The sequence below is a fragment of the Falco peregrinus genome, chromosome 5 (genome assembly GCF_023634155.1).
Source record: "Falco peregrinus isolate bFalPer1 chromosome 5, bFalPer1.pri, whole genome shotgun sequence".
In the NCBI taxonomy this organism is placed as follows: Eukaryota; Metazoa; Chordata; class Aves; order Falconiformes; family Falconidae; genus Falco; species Falco peregrinus.
In genome coordinates this window covers 23,340,369-23,359,839 of record NC_073725.1, presented here as the reverse complement: position 1 = coordinate 23,359,839, position 19,471 = coordinate 23,340,369, and the positions used below count along the sequence as shown (strand labels likewise).

Genomic DNA, 19,471 nt, shown 5'->3' with positions numbered 1-19,471 from the left:
TAAAATATGTTTACGTGAGTATTAAGTAAGGTTTATGTAGGTCACAATTTCTCAACAAACATTGTTACTGCTGCAGTCGGTATGTTGAGTCGGCTTCCTCATACCACAGGAAAATGTGTCGTGCAGGTCTGGGACTGTGCGGATGTCAGAAATACAGGTCTCAGGAAACATAGCTGTACTTACTAGGTGTACAAGACATTTTCTTTTGGCAGGTACAAGACCTTCTGGCTTGTGTTTTGTACCAATTTGAAAAATCAATGAAAAATATTACAAATGGAACAGCTCATTGTAGAAGAATATAGGTGCAGGCTCATAGCCTGGAGTTCCAGTGTTTTGTTTGCTTTGTATTGCTTTGCTGTGTTTGCTGCTGGGTTTCTACCCTCTGCATCAGGGAGCTCCATGCTTGGCCAAACAGCAGAAATCAATGTCTGAAGCAAATCTGGTCCCACAGTACCCAGGAAGGCTGACTTTGCTAGAGTGACCAGCACCGAGCGATTCTGTATTTGGAAGATTTTGGGGTGCTTGAGCATCAAGGGAGGATGGAGAGTTTTGTTGCGGCTGCCTTCTACTTCTGACCGCAAGTTGTAATTTCAGGGATAAGACCAAAAACCTGAAACCGGTCTGGAGCCAGTTTATTCCTGCTGGCTGCTACACTGGCACAGGAGTGAGCGGTGGACAGGAAGATGCCGAGAGCACTGGCATGGCAAGTTGAGGCGCACCACCAGAACGGCAGCCGCCTCTGCCAGCAAGCCCAGCTCCCACCCAGCTTAGGGATGCAAGTCCCCGAACCTAACCACGCGACGCTGCTGCCCCAAAAACCAGAGTGAGAGGTGTCAAAGGAGCTTGGAAAGCGTGTGGAAATTTCTAGGGGAATGGATGGGTGCCTCATGCTCTCTGGCTGTACGAGGGGAGCTCATGCCGGCAGCGGGCACGGCCATCAGCTGCCGCAGCGCTGACGGTTGCTGGAAATTGTCACCCCCGTTATCTCTCTTGAGATTTTTTTATTATCTAGCGGAATTGCCTCACCTGCAGGAGACGGGGCTGCTCGCCCACGGGAGCCCAGCAGCCGCCTCCCCTGCGGGCCGGGGGCGGGAGGCGCGCGGCTCACCTGAGGCGACGGCGGCGGCCCCGCCCCTCCCCGCTGTGTCTTTAAGGCCCTCCTCCTCCTCGCCCGCCCTCCCTGCCTGCCTCGCCGCTGCCGCTCGCTGCCGCCGGGCTCTGCTTCGCCCGCCTTCCCCCGCCCTCACCCTCCCCATCCCCGCCGCCAGCCATGGCCGACATGAAGACCGGCATCTTCGCCAAAAACGTCCAGAAACGCCTCAACCGCGCCCAGGAGAAGGTGCGCTGCTGGATGAGGGGGGTGGGGTGGGTGTCGGCAGGGAGGGGCGGCCTCTCCTCAGCGGGCGGGAGGAGGAAGGGGGCGGCCGCGGCGCCCGGGGTCCGGCGGGGGAGGCCGCCCCGCTCGCCCTCAGCGCCCGCCGCTGCGGCTCTCCCGCTCCCTGCCCGCGGGGGCGCCGAGCCGCAGCCGAGGGGTGCCGCTGAGGGGTGGGAGGTGGCGGTCGGGGCGTTATTATATAACTGTCCCATTTAACCGCGGCGCCCCCCCGCGCCGCCCGGCCGTGCCGGTGCCCACCCCGCGCCCCGCCGGCCGGTCGCTCCCCGCCGGGCCGGGCCGCGCGGTGCGGGCGGTGCCGGTGCGCACCCGCCGCAGCCCCCGCGCGCCGCCGCCCCCTCCTTGCCCTGCGCGGGGCTGCCCGCGGGGGAGGGGGCGGGCGAGGGGTGCGCGGCGGCCGGGGGGATACGGGGTTCGCCTCGCCTCACCGCCTGCCGCCAGCCCTCCTAAGAGGATTGCTTTTCCTTTAATATCCGCGCCGGCTCATCCCCAGCTGAAGCGATCCTCCGTGCTGCGCTGGCCCGGCAGCCGGGCCCGCCGGCCGCGGCGGTGTGTGTGACAGGAGCCCCCCGGTGTGACAGAAACCCGCGGGCAGCGCTGGCGGGGGCCCACGCCTGCCTTAGCAGCGGCTTCGGCTCGGGGAATGTCATGGGGCTGATCACAATGCTGTGCGGCTGCGGGTGGTTATTGCTTAAAAAACTCCTGCGCTACCGGAGCCTGGAAATGAGCAACCAGCAAAGTCGGGGAGAATTGGTGCGAGTTTCTGATCAAGGACGAGGACCTCGTTGGTCGTTGTTTGTTTTGTTGCTCTTCACTAATAAAAGCTGACGGGTATAAATCTTACATACAAGTAACTCTTGTTCAGCTGTTGGGTGTCTCGGAACAGGACCATAGACAGAGACGCTAAACCGTGAAGAAAAGCATTTGTGTATGACTGTATATAGCATCCGTATCAGCTGTTAGTATGGTTTGTTTTAAAGCTGTTCTCAGCATGAATTCGGGAGGCACAGTTGTCAGCAAGCATTGCAAATCATCTTTTGAGGACTGATGAAACCTTTTTTTACCCCTCTAGCATGTATCCTGTATTGTTACGTGCAATATGTAATAGGGCTCTGGAGAACTAAGGGATTATTTTAAGACTGTTTTTTCTCATACTTTACTGCCTATAAAACTCCCCTCCCTTTTTGCCACACGTTAAATTCTGTGGAGCTCCAAGGGAATAAAAGTTCCAACAATTAACATGTAGAAAAGTCTCATATGTAATCATATCATAATTTAATAATCTAGTAGTTGAGGCTGTTGCAGGCAAGTGATGGATTTTCCCTTTCAAATACTCCTATCTAGCTCATGAGGCCATAAAGCACTAGACTTGTCAATGCAAAAGTCATGATGCTTTCCATTGCTGCAGGTTGGACTGCAACTGTTTTCCAGTAAAACACGTAATACAGTCTTTAATAGTTTGAAGGGATCTGATGATGCTATGGTGTGAGCTGTGTGTGGGTCAGTAGTTAGAGTAGAAGCTTAAAAATACTATTTGTTTCCTTGTATCTTTGTTAGTGTTGTTAAGAATAACTGTCTGGTAAGGCATTGGTGGAAGTCTTGCATCACAGGTAGTGCTTCCAGACATGTGTCTGCTCAAACATGGGAGGTCTTGTTTCTGGTATGCCCACACATTTCAGCAAAGGACACTTTAATCTAACTACCTGGTGTCCTGGACTGCTCATGCACCAGCCCCAGGGTAGCTCCCTTGAGCCTGATGCGTGCCTTGGGCCCAAACTGGGTATGCTGGTGGACTCTGACAGCAGGGCTGCTCTTACCTTTGCTTTGGTGATCAGTCACACTAACAAGGGGAAAACGTGTCTGATCTACATGTATTGCACCTGGGAGCATCTAGCAATTTTGGCCTTGTTATGGCATCTGTGGTGGTTGTTTCTCACGTTGATGGCCTAAACATTGGTTATTTACGGGGAAAGCACGCTGTTAGTGGCCTGATAAGAGTAGGTCACAGTACCATGTAGCTCTGTATTTTTGCTTCCCCACTCATGGCATGCATGTGTGTAGTTACTGCATGAACTGTGCACATCTGTTCTCTTGTGCTTCAACTTCTAGTTAGCTTTTAGTTCCTTTATGGTTTTACAACATTAAATCCTTCATTATTTTTGCTGAAAATTTACATTAAAAACCATTAAATAAAAGGCCCCCAAATAGGAAAGATACAGAACTACCTGAGTTTTGTTTGCTTTGGGTACTTGACAACAAGTAAATTGCATCAGGAGTTAAAAATCCATGATTTATATGATTTCTGATGGTGTGAATAGGGTGTAATTGTGACAGGTGTGTAATATCACAGTGGCTTAAAGAGATCTTGAATACATTCTGAGTTCTTTTATCTTGTTGCTTATGTTGGATTTGAGCAACTTCAGTCAATTGAGTTTATAACACATTTATACATAGTTTTCTACTATTTGTTATTGATGCAACGTATGTATTAAAAATATGGAGTGGCTGTAAAACATAAACCTTCATCTATGGAAACTGTTTTTCTAAGGTTGCTATAATTATCTTCAGTTACTTGCAATCTAGGAGAAATTTTGGTTGTGGTGTAGGTCGTGCATGTGCCCATATACATGTGTGTCTAATCAATTTCTTGTATGACAAAAGCAAAAAAACTGATGTGAAAACATGTTATATTGGGCGAGTCTGTCTTGTATTAGAAGTGTTAAATCTGAGAGTTACATAGAATCTGTACTTGATGCTATTTTCTTAGTTTAAACAAAAGCAATCATCCGTGATAGAGCAGACTTTATAACCTCAATAATATTTCCTACAGGATCCCAGAAATATTTAGTCTACACTGTGGAAATGGGCGAGGTACATGTACCAATGGTTTAGTATGGCAAATGACATTAAAAAAAATGGTATAAGGCTAAAGAAAGTAAGTAATTGCGCACTTAATCATGAACTGAAGTGCTAATGAGAGGAAGGAGGCAATTGCCCAAAATGTGCTGGACCAGGCTAGTAATCAAAATGAAATGTGATTTAAAACAACTAGAAATAATAACAATCGGTCACTCAATTTTTCACATCGTCCAGAAGATGGTACTCTTAGTGGTAGCTCATGTGCCCTGGCACCCTGACTTTGAATCCATGAGTGTCTCATTTACTAAACTGAAGTGCTCTTCATTGCATTTCTTCAATGACTTTTCCCCCCATATTCAGGAAGCATGGACGTGCTGAGCTTGCAGCATGTGCTGGAAGCTGCCAACAATCAGCTGAAGAATCCAGATTAAAGTTTTAAAAGCATCAGAGCAACTTAGGAGCCTACATCCCAGTCATAAAAGCAAATTAAACACTGATGTGTTCAAATACCTGTTTATAATGAAACCTGTATGTATTGGTAACCAAGGCTGGCAGAGTCAGTTCTGGGGACAAGATTATTTGGATAAAAAACTTGAGTTTGTATCCTAGGTTCCTCTGAATTGAAGCTGCTAACCTGATTTATAACACTAGTTATCTCCCTGTCCTCTCTTTTGTAACTCAACACCTCTACGTGAATGAATAGCATAGTTCAGCTGGACGGGACCTACAATGAGTGTCTACTCCCACTGCCTGACCGTTTCAGTGCAGACCAAAAGTTAAACCATGGTATTAAGGGCACTGTCCACATGCCTTAAACGCTGACAGGTGTGGGGCATCACCTGTCTCCCCAGGAAGCCCATTCCAGAGTTTGACCACCCTCTCACTAAAGAAATGTTTCCTGGTGTCAAGTCCAAACCTCCCCTGACAGGCGCAGCTTTAAGCTGTTCCCATGCATCCTGGCACGAGGTACTGGGGGAAGATCTTGGTACCTCGCTCCTCAGGCAGCTGTAGAGAGCAGTGAAGTTGCCCTTCTCTAACCTAGGCAAAACTTGTGTCCTCAGAGGCCATGCCTTCCAGCCCCTTCGCCAGCTTGGGTGCCTCCCTGGGATGCAGACAAGGACCTTCACAGCCTTTCTGAATGGTGGGGCCCAGAACCGCACACAGCACTCAAGGTGAGGCTGCACCAGCGCTAAAGACAGCGGGATAACCACGTCTTGTGACCGGCTGGCTATGCTGTGTTTGATGCACCCCAGGTGGGGGTTTGCCCCCTTGGCTGCCAGGGCACACTGCTGTAGCACATCTAGCACATATGTAGCTCTAGTCACTGCAGCTCTTTGAGCCCTGCCCTTCAGCCACTTCTTCACCCAGCGTGTTGTGTACCTGCCCATCCCACAGGTGGACAAATGTCCATAACTATGCTGTCGGGGACAGTGTGAGAAGCTTTACTAAAATCCAGAAAAACTACATCTACCACCTTCCCTTCATCCACTAGGCAGGTGGCCTTATTGCGGAAGGATATCAAATTAATGGAACAGACTTTCCCTTTGTGAACCCATGTTGACTGTGCCTTTTTAATTGCATTGCTCTTTCTATGCCTTTCAAAAGCACCCAGTGTGATCCTCTCCACAATTTTTCCAGCAACTGCGCAGTCCAGCTAATACATCTCTAGTTTCCTGGGTCTTCCCTCATGCTGCTGTTGTAAACTGGAATACTGTTGACTGGTTTCCAGTCAGGGTGGACTTCCTCAGACTCCCAAGACCACTTGTCAGTGACTGAGGGGGGGTTCTGCTGTAACATCTGCTGGCTCCTTCAGTGCTCTGGGATGAACCCTATCAGGCCCCACAGAGTTCTGAACATTCTAACCGATACAACTGGTCTCTCACAATGTCCACAAATGGAAAGTCACTGTTCCTGCAGACCTGGTCCTCTGACTCAGGGGACCAGGCAGCCCAGGAGAGCTTTGTGGGCATTGGCTCTGGTGCAGAGAGGCAAGGCCTCATAGAGGTCACCTCCGGAATGCAGGATTGGTCCCTGCCAGAGCCTGAGAGAGGAGGAACAGCCTGGGGTTTGTCCTTGGGAGCTGAGTGGCAGAGGAAGCGCCAGGGAAGCCTAGCAGCTGAGCCCCGTGCATGGCCACCAAGGGCAGGGACAGCCGCCCCGGGCCTCCTGGGCAACAGGGGCTGCCTCGGGGCCAGCACCCCAGAGCCCTTCCTCCCAAGGGTGCTAGGCGGGGGCAGGGCTATGCCTGGGGGGATGTGTCACCCCTATGTCACAGTGCTGTCACCTGGCAACGAGCAGTCACAGTGCTCCAGGGGAGTATAAAAGGGGCATCTTTCCGTGTCCCCCTGCCAGAGCTGGCCTGGCACCGGCCTGAAGACACCCGAGAGGGAGCCCTCGAGGGAATCATGGAATTCCCTGGGGGCTGAGGGAGGGAGCCTGGAGCCTGGACGAGGCTGCTGGAGCTTCTCCGCTGCAAGGGCAGCTCCCGGCAGGGCCACGGCCAAAGCCCATCCGATGGGTGGAGATGTTGTTTCAGCCTTCGGGGAACAGACACCAGCCCCTCAGGAGAGGAGAAGAACCACCCACCCCTGGGGGTGCCCGAGGCTGTCGGGCCTTCTCAGCTGGACAGCGGTGGCAACACCACGGGAACCCCTTCTTGAGGAGCGCCGCAGGGCTCGCCGTCCTCATCCCCGTGGAGCCAGGGGCAGCAGCCGTAAGAAACAAGATGCAGCGGTATTGCCAGGGGTCCCGGAGCTTTGGAGCACCCACTGGTGTCCCATCAGGTGCCAGCAGGAGTCTTGCCCCCTGAGTAGCTCGGGCCGGGGGCATTTGGTCACTCTTGGAAGCCCCTGCGATGGCTCCAGGTCAGAGGGAGAGGCTTGGCATCTCCCGGGAGGCGTGCCCAGCCCGCGGGATGAGGAGGCCGGTCCCGCTCACATGCTCAGGGAACAGCCGATCGCCAGCGCTGCCTGGGGTCAGGAAGGAATTTTCCCCCGGGGCACATTGGCACTGGCCCCCGGGGGTTTTTCGCCTTCCTCTGCAGCACTGAGCGCGACCACTTGTCAGGGCTCCTCGGGTCCCTCGGGCCAGGTCACCGCCTGCTGCTGGTGCCCCGTGAAGGTGGCCTCTCGTGCCCTGCAGCTGGGGGGAGGAAGGCTTTTTTTCCCCCGCGGTGGGCTACCAAGCGTCCCGCCCCGGGGGTTTTTTGCCTGCCTCTGCAGCACCGCGCAGGGCCCCTGGCCAGGGCTCCTTTGGGCCATTCTGGCTGGGTGCCCGCTGCTCGTGCTCCACGAAGGTGGCCTCGTGCCCCGCACCCGGGGGGAGGAAGCTTTCAAGGCTCCCGGGGAGGGGGGCCCAGTGTGGTCCCCCCAGGAGTTGCTTCTTGTCCTCTGTCGCACTGAGCACAGTCCCTTGTCAGGGCTCCTCCGAGCCCTTTCGGCCAGGTTCTCGCCTGCTGTGCTTGCACCTCCGAGGCACCCCCGTGCCCTGGCGCTCTGGCTCTCTTGCCCATCACAAGCCTTGGCAGGAGCCAGCTCTGCTCTGCCCTCGGCTCCGTTTCCCCAGGGCTTCTCGCTTGTGCAGAACAGCCTCTGCTTGGCAGGGCTCCAGGCTCGCTGCCCCATCAGGAGCTGCCCCTTGTCAGCTCTCCCTGCCTGCAAGGCAAGCGCAGGGCAGGCACGAGGGCGCTTCCCGTGCATCCCTGGCCAAGAAGCACAGCGGCGGAGCACGTTTCCGAAGACAAAAAGTGTGCTTGTCATCACTACATGCCATACTTGGAAAATATCCCATGGTACCACACCTCCTCCATCATAGTCTTTCATGTGTGGTCAGCCCTGATCCTCATCCTTCACGTTCTCACTCTTGGCACCCCCAGGACCCTGGCAGAAGTAGACCTGCTCTGCTCACAGGCTCTCCTTTAGACGGTGCTGTTTGACTGCTTTGGATATGGAGTATTTGGCCCGATGGACCTTCTGTCTCATGGAGTACTGTTCTTCTGAGGGTCTTTCATTTTAGCATGTTTATCCATAGGAAACGGATCAGGCATTTCTGGAAATGAGTACAAGGAGGAAAAAACAATCCATGGGGACACAAACAGGCACTGCTCACCTCCCAAGGATTTGCAGCCGTTCAGTTGAGGAGCATGTCCTGCATCAGCCCAAAGGCTTGATCTTTGAGGCAAGGAAGGGGCTGAAAAAATTAAAAAGAAGCATAACACCCTGTCTGGAACATTTCACGTTGCTCACAGCTCATCTCTAGATGACATTGATCATAAAATCTTAACTGCAAGTGCCTTGAGCCTTTCTAGTGTCACATGTCGAGTGATTTGCTATCCTGTGGAAAGCCAACCCAACTGGGTGAAAACAGAAGACTTTCAGAACCTGCACTTGACACTTGCTTCTGGCAAATTTGTACAGATGGTCCAGTTCTCTTGAGATGATCCAGAGATATTTCCCCCAGTGGGAGGTACAGGCCTTCTTCCCACACAACGTAACAGAGGCAATGCCTAGGCTGGGGCATGGTGATGAGTATTCAGTGTTTTCTGCTAGTGCAGGGCAGAAATATCATCACAATTTTCCTTGGCTTATGCTCGTTCAGAAAGGAGGAGGTGGGAGGAAGAATAGCATAGCACAGCATAGTTCAACTGGAGGGGCCCTGCAATGATGATCTAGTCCAACTGCCTGCCCACGGTCAGGGCTGACCAACAGCTACAGCATGGTATTAAGGGCACTGTCCACATGCCCCTTAAACACTGACAGGCATGGGGCATCGACCACCACTCTGGGAAGGCTGTTCCAGGGTGTGATCACGCACTCGGAATAAACACAGCTGATGCTCTCCCAACAGTGCTGAAACTCAGGTCCAGGAAGGCCTGTTCCTGGCTGTTTCTGGAGTAGCTCTTGAAAATCTTACTAATGTGCTTTTTGACGCTGAGCTTCTACTCAGTAGTATATTTGCTTTCATCCAAAATTTAATCCAGTAAACACTCCAGTCTGAGAACTTTGGAGACTTTAACTAGTGTTTGAAGTGTTGTGGAGGAGGAGATTCCGTAAAGGAAAAAGATAACACACACATGTCGAAGGGAATTTGATGATTCTGTTTGCATAGTGTCTTCTGTAGGCGATGGCATCAGCCCTGAGTTGGGAGATGGGTATCTGCACACAAGAATATAATGGTGAAAGGCATGCTACATGTATTATATCTTTGCTGACCTGCCTGCAGTGTGATGATATGGCTCTAGCAACCTCAGGTTCATAAAAGCAAATTACTGCCTAATGATTTAAAACATCGGCCCCATAGATGATGTAAAATCTAGGACACTGAAGTCATTACAGTATTATGAAAGACCTCAACATTTAGGGTCTTGCTGGCACAAGCATGCGCAACTAAGGCAACTTCATCTCTGAAGATCTAATTGTCAGTCTTTGAGTTTACAGATGAAGACCAAGTAGAAGTTGCTAGTTTTTCATGTGGATGGTATGGTCTAAACTGCTCAGCTCAGATTCTTTTCACTTTAGGTTCCAGTATAATAAAAACTTGATTTTCCCTTTTTAAATTTTTTTTCTCAAGAGAAATTCTAGAAAAGAGGGGGTGCAAGTGGTCATCTGACACATTCTTCTAAACCAAAGCAGAATCAGCTGTACTTAAAATTATTCATTAGGAGTGATTTTCTTGCCAGCTTTTTTACGTAATAGTAGAAATTTTGCAGCTTCTCTAAAATGATCTATGACATTGTTTAGGCACATCCAGTCAGACAGTTCTCTTCTCACTGATTAGAAATGTCCTTTTTTGCAGTTTGAGCCCTTTGTTCCCTGTTGCAGATGCAGAGGATTCTTCTGTGTTCATTCTTCTTGCCTCAACATTTGCAAGTGGTTTTCCTCTCCTCTCAGCATTCCCTATGATCTAGCTGGAGTTATCATATGACCCTTCCAACCAGGCCAGATAGTAGCTATTACTAAAATATTGATTGCTTTCAATTGTTTCAGTTTCTAGTGTGCAGGCTAAAAGGTAGAGGTAGGTTTTGCTTGTCTGGGTGCCAAGGGTTGAAGAAAGGGGAGAGAACCCCCCCAGGGCTCCTTCCTGCTACATTCCCATGTGATGTTGCCCCTGCTATGTGAGGGAAGGTAATCAGTTTCTCCTGTTCCAGTTTTCTCCCCATATGCAATGTCAACCACGGTCCTGTGAGTTGCTATGTAATACACCCTTCCTCATTGTCACTTAGTTTTCATCAAGTCAAGAAAGTGCTGTTTCTTCGGTGTTGTGGGGATCCATATCTCCATGTTTGCTGATCAAAACATTATTAATATCAGGGTAACCACCTCCTCTTCTGTGCTTGCTTGACAATTTCATCTTTTCACTGGCATTCTTTCCCATTTCCGTTTTAGCTCTTGAGCATGCATCCATTCCTCTACCGTTTTTTCTATGCTTCACTTGGAACTTCTCTTTAAATTTTTTTAAAAACTGCTAATTTGATGGGCTTGAGTCTGGGCTCTGTTCTTCACTACATCTTGCTCCTCTAGCAGATGTTCTTGTGTTCTCGTGTTGTCTAAGACCCAATGTTTCTGACCCAAGGTCTTCCCTGTGCTAACTGTCAGTGAGGCTGTCATCAGTGGTCCACAGCTGCTCCACAGCACAGTGCCACCTTCCAGCTGTGTGACTGTGTGACTATTAAGAGTGTGACTTTATATGCACATAATGGGGAGATGTTGGGGTGGTGATAACTTGTGTAGCTGGAAAATACAGGAATTCCTGGTCCAGATTCATCACCAACATCTGTCTCCTAGAGTAGGATGAACACCTACTGGCCCCTGGTCCAGCCAGCTGCTTTAGACGGTGAGGGTGAGAGTACAGGGAATGAGGGCAGGAAAGGAGAATATGCTTTGCCTTTCATCTCAGTAGCCCAGGTTTTCTGCGCTGGTTAGGAGGAACTGTGAAGAAGACTGCTCATTGTCTGTTGTAGCAGGATATTTCATTGGGGATAAATGGCAGCAAGGGTGAGCATGGAGGGAAGAGCAGCATGCCTGTGATTGCCTGCAGCACCTAAGCATGGCTGGCCAGGCTGTGGGGAGCCCCTCTTACTGGCTTGCCAGGTAATAAAAGCACTTGTGAGATAGCAGGCTGCTGAGTTAGGGGAAAAAATGAAAATAAGAAGTGAAAGATGCCTTGTAATGCTTTTGTGAAGTTGCCTACATGAAGAGGACCATAGTGCTCTGAGCTTGCCTGAGATGGCAGTGGGATTTTTTCACCTGTCTAAAATATGCACAGTGGGATTCACCCCCACCAAGATCTCTGGTCAGGCAGCAGTCAGTGCCTGCTATGCCAGTCCTCCCACTCACCTTGGGGACTGTGGAATGGGGAGAGAAGAGGTAGCAGATGGCTCTGCTGCTTCAACACAGAGAGCATTTTCCCTAGGGAGCTGTTGTTTCATTTAGTTCGTTGGGTTCTGCTGCAAACTCAGCTGTTCGGACCCTCCAATCCAAAGTGTTTTAAGTGCTGGGTCGGTCTTCACTAAACGTTTTCTGCAGCGTCAGTGCTGTGCATTACTGGCGCTTTGCTGTTCTCAAATACAAGATAATTTGTTCCTGACCTCATGAGTACCTAGTTAGTCAATAGTTGCCAGAATCACAAACCAATGTCCAACTTGGAAAAGCAGTTGCGTTGTTTGGTCGTGTTGAGTCTCTGCTAACTGGAGTTTATTAATCTAAGAGAGTGAAGTAAAACATAGGCCTGCAGTAAAGACACATACAACACATTTCTGAAGTGTCCATTTGTGCTATGAGAAAGCTAATGCAGGAAATAGCCTGTTGGTCTTCCTGGCTGTCTACGTTTCTTTCTGTTTTCTCGGTAATTACTCTTCATTATCTGTAGGACAGGAGCACCTGTGAGAGACTGCAGAAACGGGAACTGGTGTGGACAAGCACTTAGTTGGTACAATTCTGTTTAGATATTTTCTAAGAAGGTTGTTGGGGTAATAGGAGAGGAGTTCAGCAGCTTTTTTATGGGTGAGGGCATAGAGGAATCAGGGGCTGGACCACTCAACAGTTCAACTCTCTGCTCTTTGACTCACAGTGTTCTGCTACTTCTTCTCAGTTGTTTCTGTTGTTCTGCTTTCTTTTTCTAACCACCCCTTCTCTGACAAAAGCTCCTGCTTACTCCCAGATAAGATCCTCTCCTTTGTTCTCCCTGTCTCTGCAGCAGATTAATTCTTTTGATGCTCCCTTGAAGTCTCGGTTTGGAGTCACTTTCACCTCACTTTTTTGTACCCACAAAACTGCTAAATCTGTGCTTTGTAGCGATACAGAGGCTGGTGCTACAGTCCATGAACTGCAATCAGTCCTCTTTATCTATGATACAAAAGAGGAGAGGAAGGCCTGCCAAAGTCTTGGGCTGTCACTAAAACAACCATTTGAAAAATAATTTCCAGTCTAGATCAGCAAACAAACCCCTATTATTTTTTCCAGAAACATTTCAAAAAATGCCATCTTTATAGTGTGTACACATGTGCCTGCATGTGCTTACAAGAAACCGTTGATCCTACTTTTTCCAGGTTTCTGTTAGAAAAACATTATAAGAAGAGACTGTCATCTTATTGTTAACAAAATAGGGATTTGAGATGACAAAAATTGCCTAAAGAACACAAAGAATCTGAATTTCCTTTCTAGACTGTGATCATCAGTAATCATTTGCTTCTGTCCTTACAGAAGTATAAGGGATTAGTGGTATGTAGTTGAGGGAGGTGACGGTCTGCAGTGCCATGGGAACACGACTGTTTCCACTGATGGTTCATGCTTTATGTCTCTGCAGAGCCCAGTTAAGTGACCCACAAGCGTGAGGGTTAATACGTATTAAGTACAAAGTAGAAGCATATGAAACACTGCGTACAGAGAAGCTTGTTTGAATAAAGGTGATCAGTTTTCTATGGAGAATAATCAGTCTGACATACGAGAAATGCCGTTGATTTTTCACATAAAATGCATATATTAGGTTTAGATTCAGGAGCCTCATCCCCCTCACAGTAATCCTTAGATAGATTTTTGTTCTATAGTTTGCTTGTCTTGGCTTTAGTTGGTTTGCTAGTTTCTTTAACGCTGCTGTGCCTATGCTCATTAGGTTTAGATTCAGGAGGTTGTTTAAAGACTTATTTGTGTGCAGGGCAGAGGAATAAATGAAAATGTGATACTGTTATTAAAACTGTACAGATCTGTGTGTGGACGCTGTTGGTTATGTTTAAACTAGTCTTCCAGTTGTTCAAATCGCCATTATCACCTAAATCCTTGTTGGTTTATGCGGGTGTTAATCTTTTTACGCTAGCGTTGCCGCTATATGCAGTTTGGGTGAGCTTTGTAAATACACAAGGCCCACTGTAGAAATGGATCTAATGTGAACATGAAAGATTATTTTTTTTTTCAAAATTGTCAGTAATTTTAAGTATAGGACAGATTTTAGTACTATAAAAATCGTAAGGAATGGTTAATGAGGCTAATCAAAGAGAGAATGTAATTGATTGCTTCATGTTTCTCAGATCTGTAGTAACAGCATTCTTATCACAGGGGAAACAGAAGTGCTATGATCAAAGGCAGAACAAAGGAAAAGAAAAATTTGTGGGTGTACTCGGGCCTGAAGAGAGGGGAGAGTGTAGTTCAGTCCAGAGGCAGGTTGGTTTGGGCAGCTGTCCCCACAGCTGACCTTGCTCAGGGAAGAAATGCGTAGGGAGAAAAATGCACGGTAGTAACGGAGGGGACCCCAGGCAGGCAGGGAATGGCTGGTTGCTGCAGCCACAGCGTGGGCACTGCGGGGCTACGTTCAGGAAGTGGTAAAGGAGCAGATTCATTAGATGTGAAGCGGCAAGTGGAAAACAACCACAACAGAATGAGGTTAATCTCCAGGTGAGAAGATGGCTGGCTGACATCCAAAAGCAAGCCAGACATTTGGAGATGAGGTATGAATATGAAATATGGAGTGTGGATTTCAAGAAATGGGGAAATATAACAGTGCAGGGAAATGTCTCTGATTTTAAAAAAATAGTACAGGCCTCTTTCTATGTTCTCAAATAGTGTCTGGATTAAATAGTAAAAAACTGCCAAAATGAAACTTTCTTGATAGCACATCTCTAAACATTGCCTACTTAATTTTCAGTAAAAATGTGCAGGCAGCGTTAGTATTGGGACAGTCATATCTTCCTTCATGTTTGTTCATCTGTTCTATTCCTTCTTTGTCCCCCTCATCCTGTCGTCCTTTCCTTGCTGCTTTCTCTTTCCCTTCCTCTCTTCTTGTACATCTAACCAAACAAGCTATCGCGGACTTAACCACCAAAGCCATTTAGAAAATTATTTGACTTCTGTTGCACCATCTGGTTACTTGATAGGTGAGCACAGCTGCACACTTCAGAGATGACTGTGCATTTAAAAATCAGTACTGAGCCTCCAAACGTTGCAGGCTTTCGAAGAGTACTGAATGTGCATTTTGTGGTTTTTGCCTCCTGTTGTGCATGAGAGGAGGGACAGGTGGTGCTGCTGGAACGGGGCTATTCCCTCGGGGTCTGCAGGGCTGACCAAGGTCCTCCCCATGTGGTGGGAAGCCGGGAATAAAGTGACAGCACCCCACATAGGCAGTGCTGAGTACCTGGGGAAATGCTGAAAGACAGGAAAGGAGAAAGGGAGAGCAAAGTTGCCTAGTAATTAAGAAAGCAGTGCTTAAGTGCAAATGTGCAGGTTGAATGAATCTGCAGTGGGCTACATTAATAAGCTTTGTTTTTATTGGGACCTGCAGCTGAGTCCACAGGAACTTCATCAACCAGTCACCTTAGGATTTAGCCCAGCAGTGCTGTCACTCCAGATTCAGTGAAGTCAAGGTGCTATGTGTACCCCAGGGCTTTTGAGCTTACTTCTGCCCTCTTCTCTTGTACTAAAAAGCCCCTCCTATGAAATCTGTAATTTCAGGGTCTGAAAAGCATGTTTCAGAGAACACAAACCTTGCTGATGTTTTGCAGAGCTGAAGAGGGTTTTATTCTTTACACCACCCTGGCATCATGTTTTCCTGTAGCACCAGTCCAAGAACATATTTGTCACAAGCATAGTGCCAGGATTGGGTTTGGGTTTTTTTTGTGCAAAGTTTTGTATTGGGGTAAAAATAAATGGTAATTCAGATGTTGGCTGAGAATCTAGGTTGATTTGACAGCCAAACTGAGAAGCAAATCAGGAAGGAATTTAAGCAACTGTTAGCTGACAAACACACCTGCCATTTGAATGGCATCTTAACTCCTTAACAAGTTGTATCTCCACGAGTCATGACATAGCAATGTAGCAGGGCAGGGAGGAAGAAGCTCTGTCAAATATGGACTGACAAGTATTTTGGATCAAGAACACACGTTTGCAGACTGCAGGATGAATTGAATGCAAGTTTGAGTATGGTGTGTTTTGCTCAGTGTTTCAACTCTGTGCTGTTCAGTTCTGGTTTCTATAGTGGGGGCTGTTTTCTATAGGCAGTGTTTATCTGGAAAATAATTTTAAAAAAATTGACCCATAAAAATATATTTTAATGGAGGCACTGTGCGGTATTGAGGTTGCCAAGTCACTTTTCTGAAAGATCTCTTTTCGTGAGCAATAATTTATTCCCCTTTCATTTCCAATTTCCATTATATCAATGCCCATCAGTAGCCCATCCTACCAAAGGCTTGCCACAAAGTATGCTGTTTAGTAGTGGTGTTAGATTGCGCAGTAGTACCTGTTATCAGAAGTGTTTGCAGGATTGAAGTAGTAATATAAACCTGGCCCAGACTTCTCCCTTTTCTGGCTCAAAGACTTTTTTTTTTACACTCCATTATGCAGAAAGATTCCTTACTTGCATAAAAGCAGTCACCAATCAAGCAACTTTTATTAAACATGAATGTATCTTAGAAGATTTTCACATTTAATGGATCTGAACTAAAAAAAAAAATGCAGTGAAAATTTGGTCTCAAATGCAAAACACTTGTTATTCCTTCTCCCTCTCTCTGAAGCTCAGGGTATTTTCAGTTCTGCTTCAGGGAAGGTGTTATCATTAAGTGTTAACAACAACAAAAATAGCTCTGGTGGATTGTGATGGATTTCTGTCTTTTTTATTAGATAACATTATTATTTAAAAAAAAAACCCAAACGTTGAAATAGTACAAAAGTGGGGAAAGGCTTTCTAAAAAGCATCACAAACTCATTTCCACTCTAAGATATGTACACCAACAGGTTATGTCTACATCTAAACTAGCTTTAGCTATAGCAGTAGTGAGCAGGTGGTTTCCATCAGCTTAAAATTACCTGCTGTACTACTGAAAAGTGTTAAAAAGAGAGTATGTTTCACCCAAGGTTTTTAACTCTGGGACTTTCAAAAGAGCTCAGTACCCACTGACTGTCCTCACTTAATTTAGGGTTAACTCATTTCCTCATTCCTGAACTTTCTGTGCCTGCTTAAGTGTGCTATGGAGGGTTTCACCTGGCGCCCCTCAGCCGTCTAGAAACGGTGACTCTGGGGAGACTCAGAGTACAGTTTTAGGTTACTCTGTGAAAGTACAGCTTGTTGTCTGCATCCTCATCTCCATGCAGTGTCTCCCCTAGCAGAACAGGCATTCTCCAAGCCTTCATGTGCCATGAGGCAAGGTCTCACCTGAAGGGTGAAAGCCCCTATGCCTGGGCTGCAGGGTATCTCTGTGCATTGCAGGAGAGAGGGATTGCATTCGTGTTCACCCAGGAAAAAAATTGGGTCCACAGCCTGAATACAGTTAGTCTGGCCCTTAAGATATTAGCATAATAAGCTGTGAAAACATGTCATTTCCTTACCCCTAAGCTAATGCTTTTGTGCACAGAGAGAAGACTTTGACTGATGCACAACAGAGCAGCTTAACAGTCACAAAACCGAGACATGTAAAAGGTGTAGACTTGACACTGGTACATGGTCAGACTGGGCATCCATTTAAGTGAATGAGAGTAATCATTGGGAAACTTAACACAGGCCTGCCATGGGATGTTGGCTGCAATAGGAAGCTGGTAGACAACTGATGATAAAACTCCACTAGCTAAGTTCTCCTGCGTTACCATATTTGCTGGAAGGGTCTGTCTGTCATGAATGGGATACCTGTAGATTTTCTTTGTAGATCTTGTTCCACAACAAAATGCAGCTCCTATCTAAAGTTTTAGGAAAATGTTGTACTTTCTCTACAATGTCTTTTTCCGTATTACTTAGGAACTAAGATAAAACTTCCATATTTCAGCCTTAAGAGAATTTTATCATACCTTTATGCCAATGTGGAGAGCAAGCACATTCATGTGTTAACATAAATTGAGCCCAAACAGATGGCTGGATAACTTTTATATAACATGTGATGCTATAAGAATTAAAGAACTCAGCCTTAAAGCATTTATAATTTAGTAAACAATGAAGAAGCTGGGTCGGGTACACACAAGATAGTGCTGATACAGGATTAAAATTAAACAATGGTTAACAAAGGCCAGCAAGCACCTCCAGGTGAGAATTTAAGTTTCAGTGGGGCTACCTGTTTCAAATTACAGGGAAAATTGGTAAATTCTTAATATCTTTATGTGTACTAAAAAATAAGAAAAGAGAGGACTAGGGGTTCAGATATGGACATAAGTCAACACTGATGTGTCTGATTTAAAATGTTTTTGTAGCTGTATTAGAAAGACTGACAAATTAAGATTTACAATTAATATCTCATATTTTCCAGAAGACTGTTATCTGTTGTAGAATATCAAATCCAGTTACTGTTTGTGTTATATAAACCTGAGCTATAGTAAAAAGCATAATAATTTCAAAACTATGGGTTGTTTTCTAATCCTGGATGTGTGGGCGTGTATTGTTGGTTAGTCCACAAAATCTGCAGTAGCAAATTTCACCAGAGACATGAGAAAGTGCCTATGCTCCCATCTGTGATCTGACTGATCCTTTGGTCTCTGACAAGTGTAGGAGTGATAGAGCTCTTCCTTCCTCACCCACCTCTAAAGAAAGGGCAGTGGTTGATTTGTATGGGATAAATCAGGGAAATGCTCCTCCATCGACATGAGTGTTTCTGTGACTCAGATACTCATACCAAGAGGTATTTTACGCTATCGGTAATCTTATGGAAATATAGTGGACTATGCAGTTTATCTGTGTACACATAGCAGGAAGAAATGTGCAAAAATACAGTGTCAGTCAGCTTTGCACCTTGGCTCCATTTATCCTCTTTGCCTTTTTTAAATATTTTGAGTTGTTTTAATACATAACCTTATCCTGAACTGAATTGTGTGGGAGTTCAGTCAGAATAAAAGAATTCAGATCAGAGCCACGCATTAAACACTGATTACACTCATCTTTATAGGCTTTATGCCTATTACAAATTGTGATGAACTTGATATCAAATCACTGTAGTAGCTATCCTGTAAAGATCTGATTCTGCTTATGCCAATTTTATTCGCAGCAGGATGAGGTTCTGTGGGTTAAATATAATCCAGTTCGCTGTGCTAGTACAATATTTAATACTATGTGTACTCTCTGTACTGGCTCTGCATGGGACTGGATTTAAGTTTTATCTGGTTGCATAGCTTTCTGCAGATCACACCTGTGCTTATAGATGTAGTAGCGTGTATACACATACTCTGATTTAAGAGGAGTTTTCACTTGGAGGATGTCAGAAGCCGTGCTGTGAAATCTTGAGCAGTTATAAGCTGGGGTTTCGCCTTGCTCTGAGGGAGTTTGCCTGGCTACACCATCAGTAAATGTGTCCTAGCCTCATAAAATTCCTGGCTGACCTTCCCTGGTTGACCTACCCATGGCCTGCATAAATCAATACTTCTAATTTGCTGATACTGTGAGTTTTGTGGCTAATTATAACTGTTTCAGCAAATTTGAGTAAACCTGCACAGCTACTGCATCCAGCTGGGGGGAAATGCCTGACACTGACTTGTGCTAATGTTTTGCAAGGGTGCATGCAGGCTCACTTGTTCAAGCCTTTTGCTAACTCCCCTTGCAACGAACGCCTACGCACAAATACAGAGGGCTTAATAGATCAGTCTGGGGCCGTCTGTCACTGTTTTTAATCTTGCTAATTTTTCCTTGCCTGTTTGTACCAATCAGTTGATGATACTTGGAACGTGCATGCAGTTTGATTGCTCCATTTTCTTTTTGTGCACATCACCACCTTGTTTTTGTGTCTCACTTCTCTTGAGGCCTGGCTGAAGGTGTACAATGTACTTA

General features: G+C 46.8%; 1 protein-coding gene across 11 annotated transcripts in view; it reads left to right on the top strand.

Moving 5' to 3' along the window:
- Positions 1-1,176: 1,176 nt before the first annotated feature.
- AMPH (amphiphysin) overlaps positions 1,177-19,471 on the top strand; it is a 120,967-nt gene continuing 102,672 nt past the window's right edge. For all 11 annotated transcript variants that reach the window (XM_055804202.1, XM_055804201.1, XM_055804200.1 and 8 more), the window contains exon 1: positions 1,177-1,339. In XM_055804202.1, the coding sequence (XP_055660177.1) occupies positions 1,271-1,339 (69 nt within the window). In that variant the 5' untranslated portion in view covers positions 1,177-1,270. The remainder of the gene's footprint in view (positions 1,340-19,471) is intronic.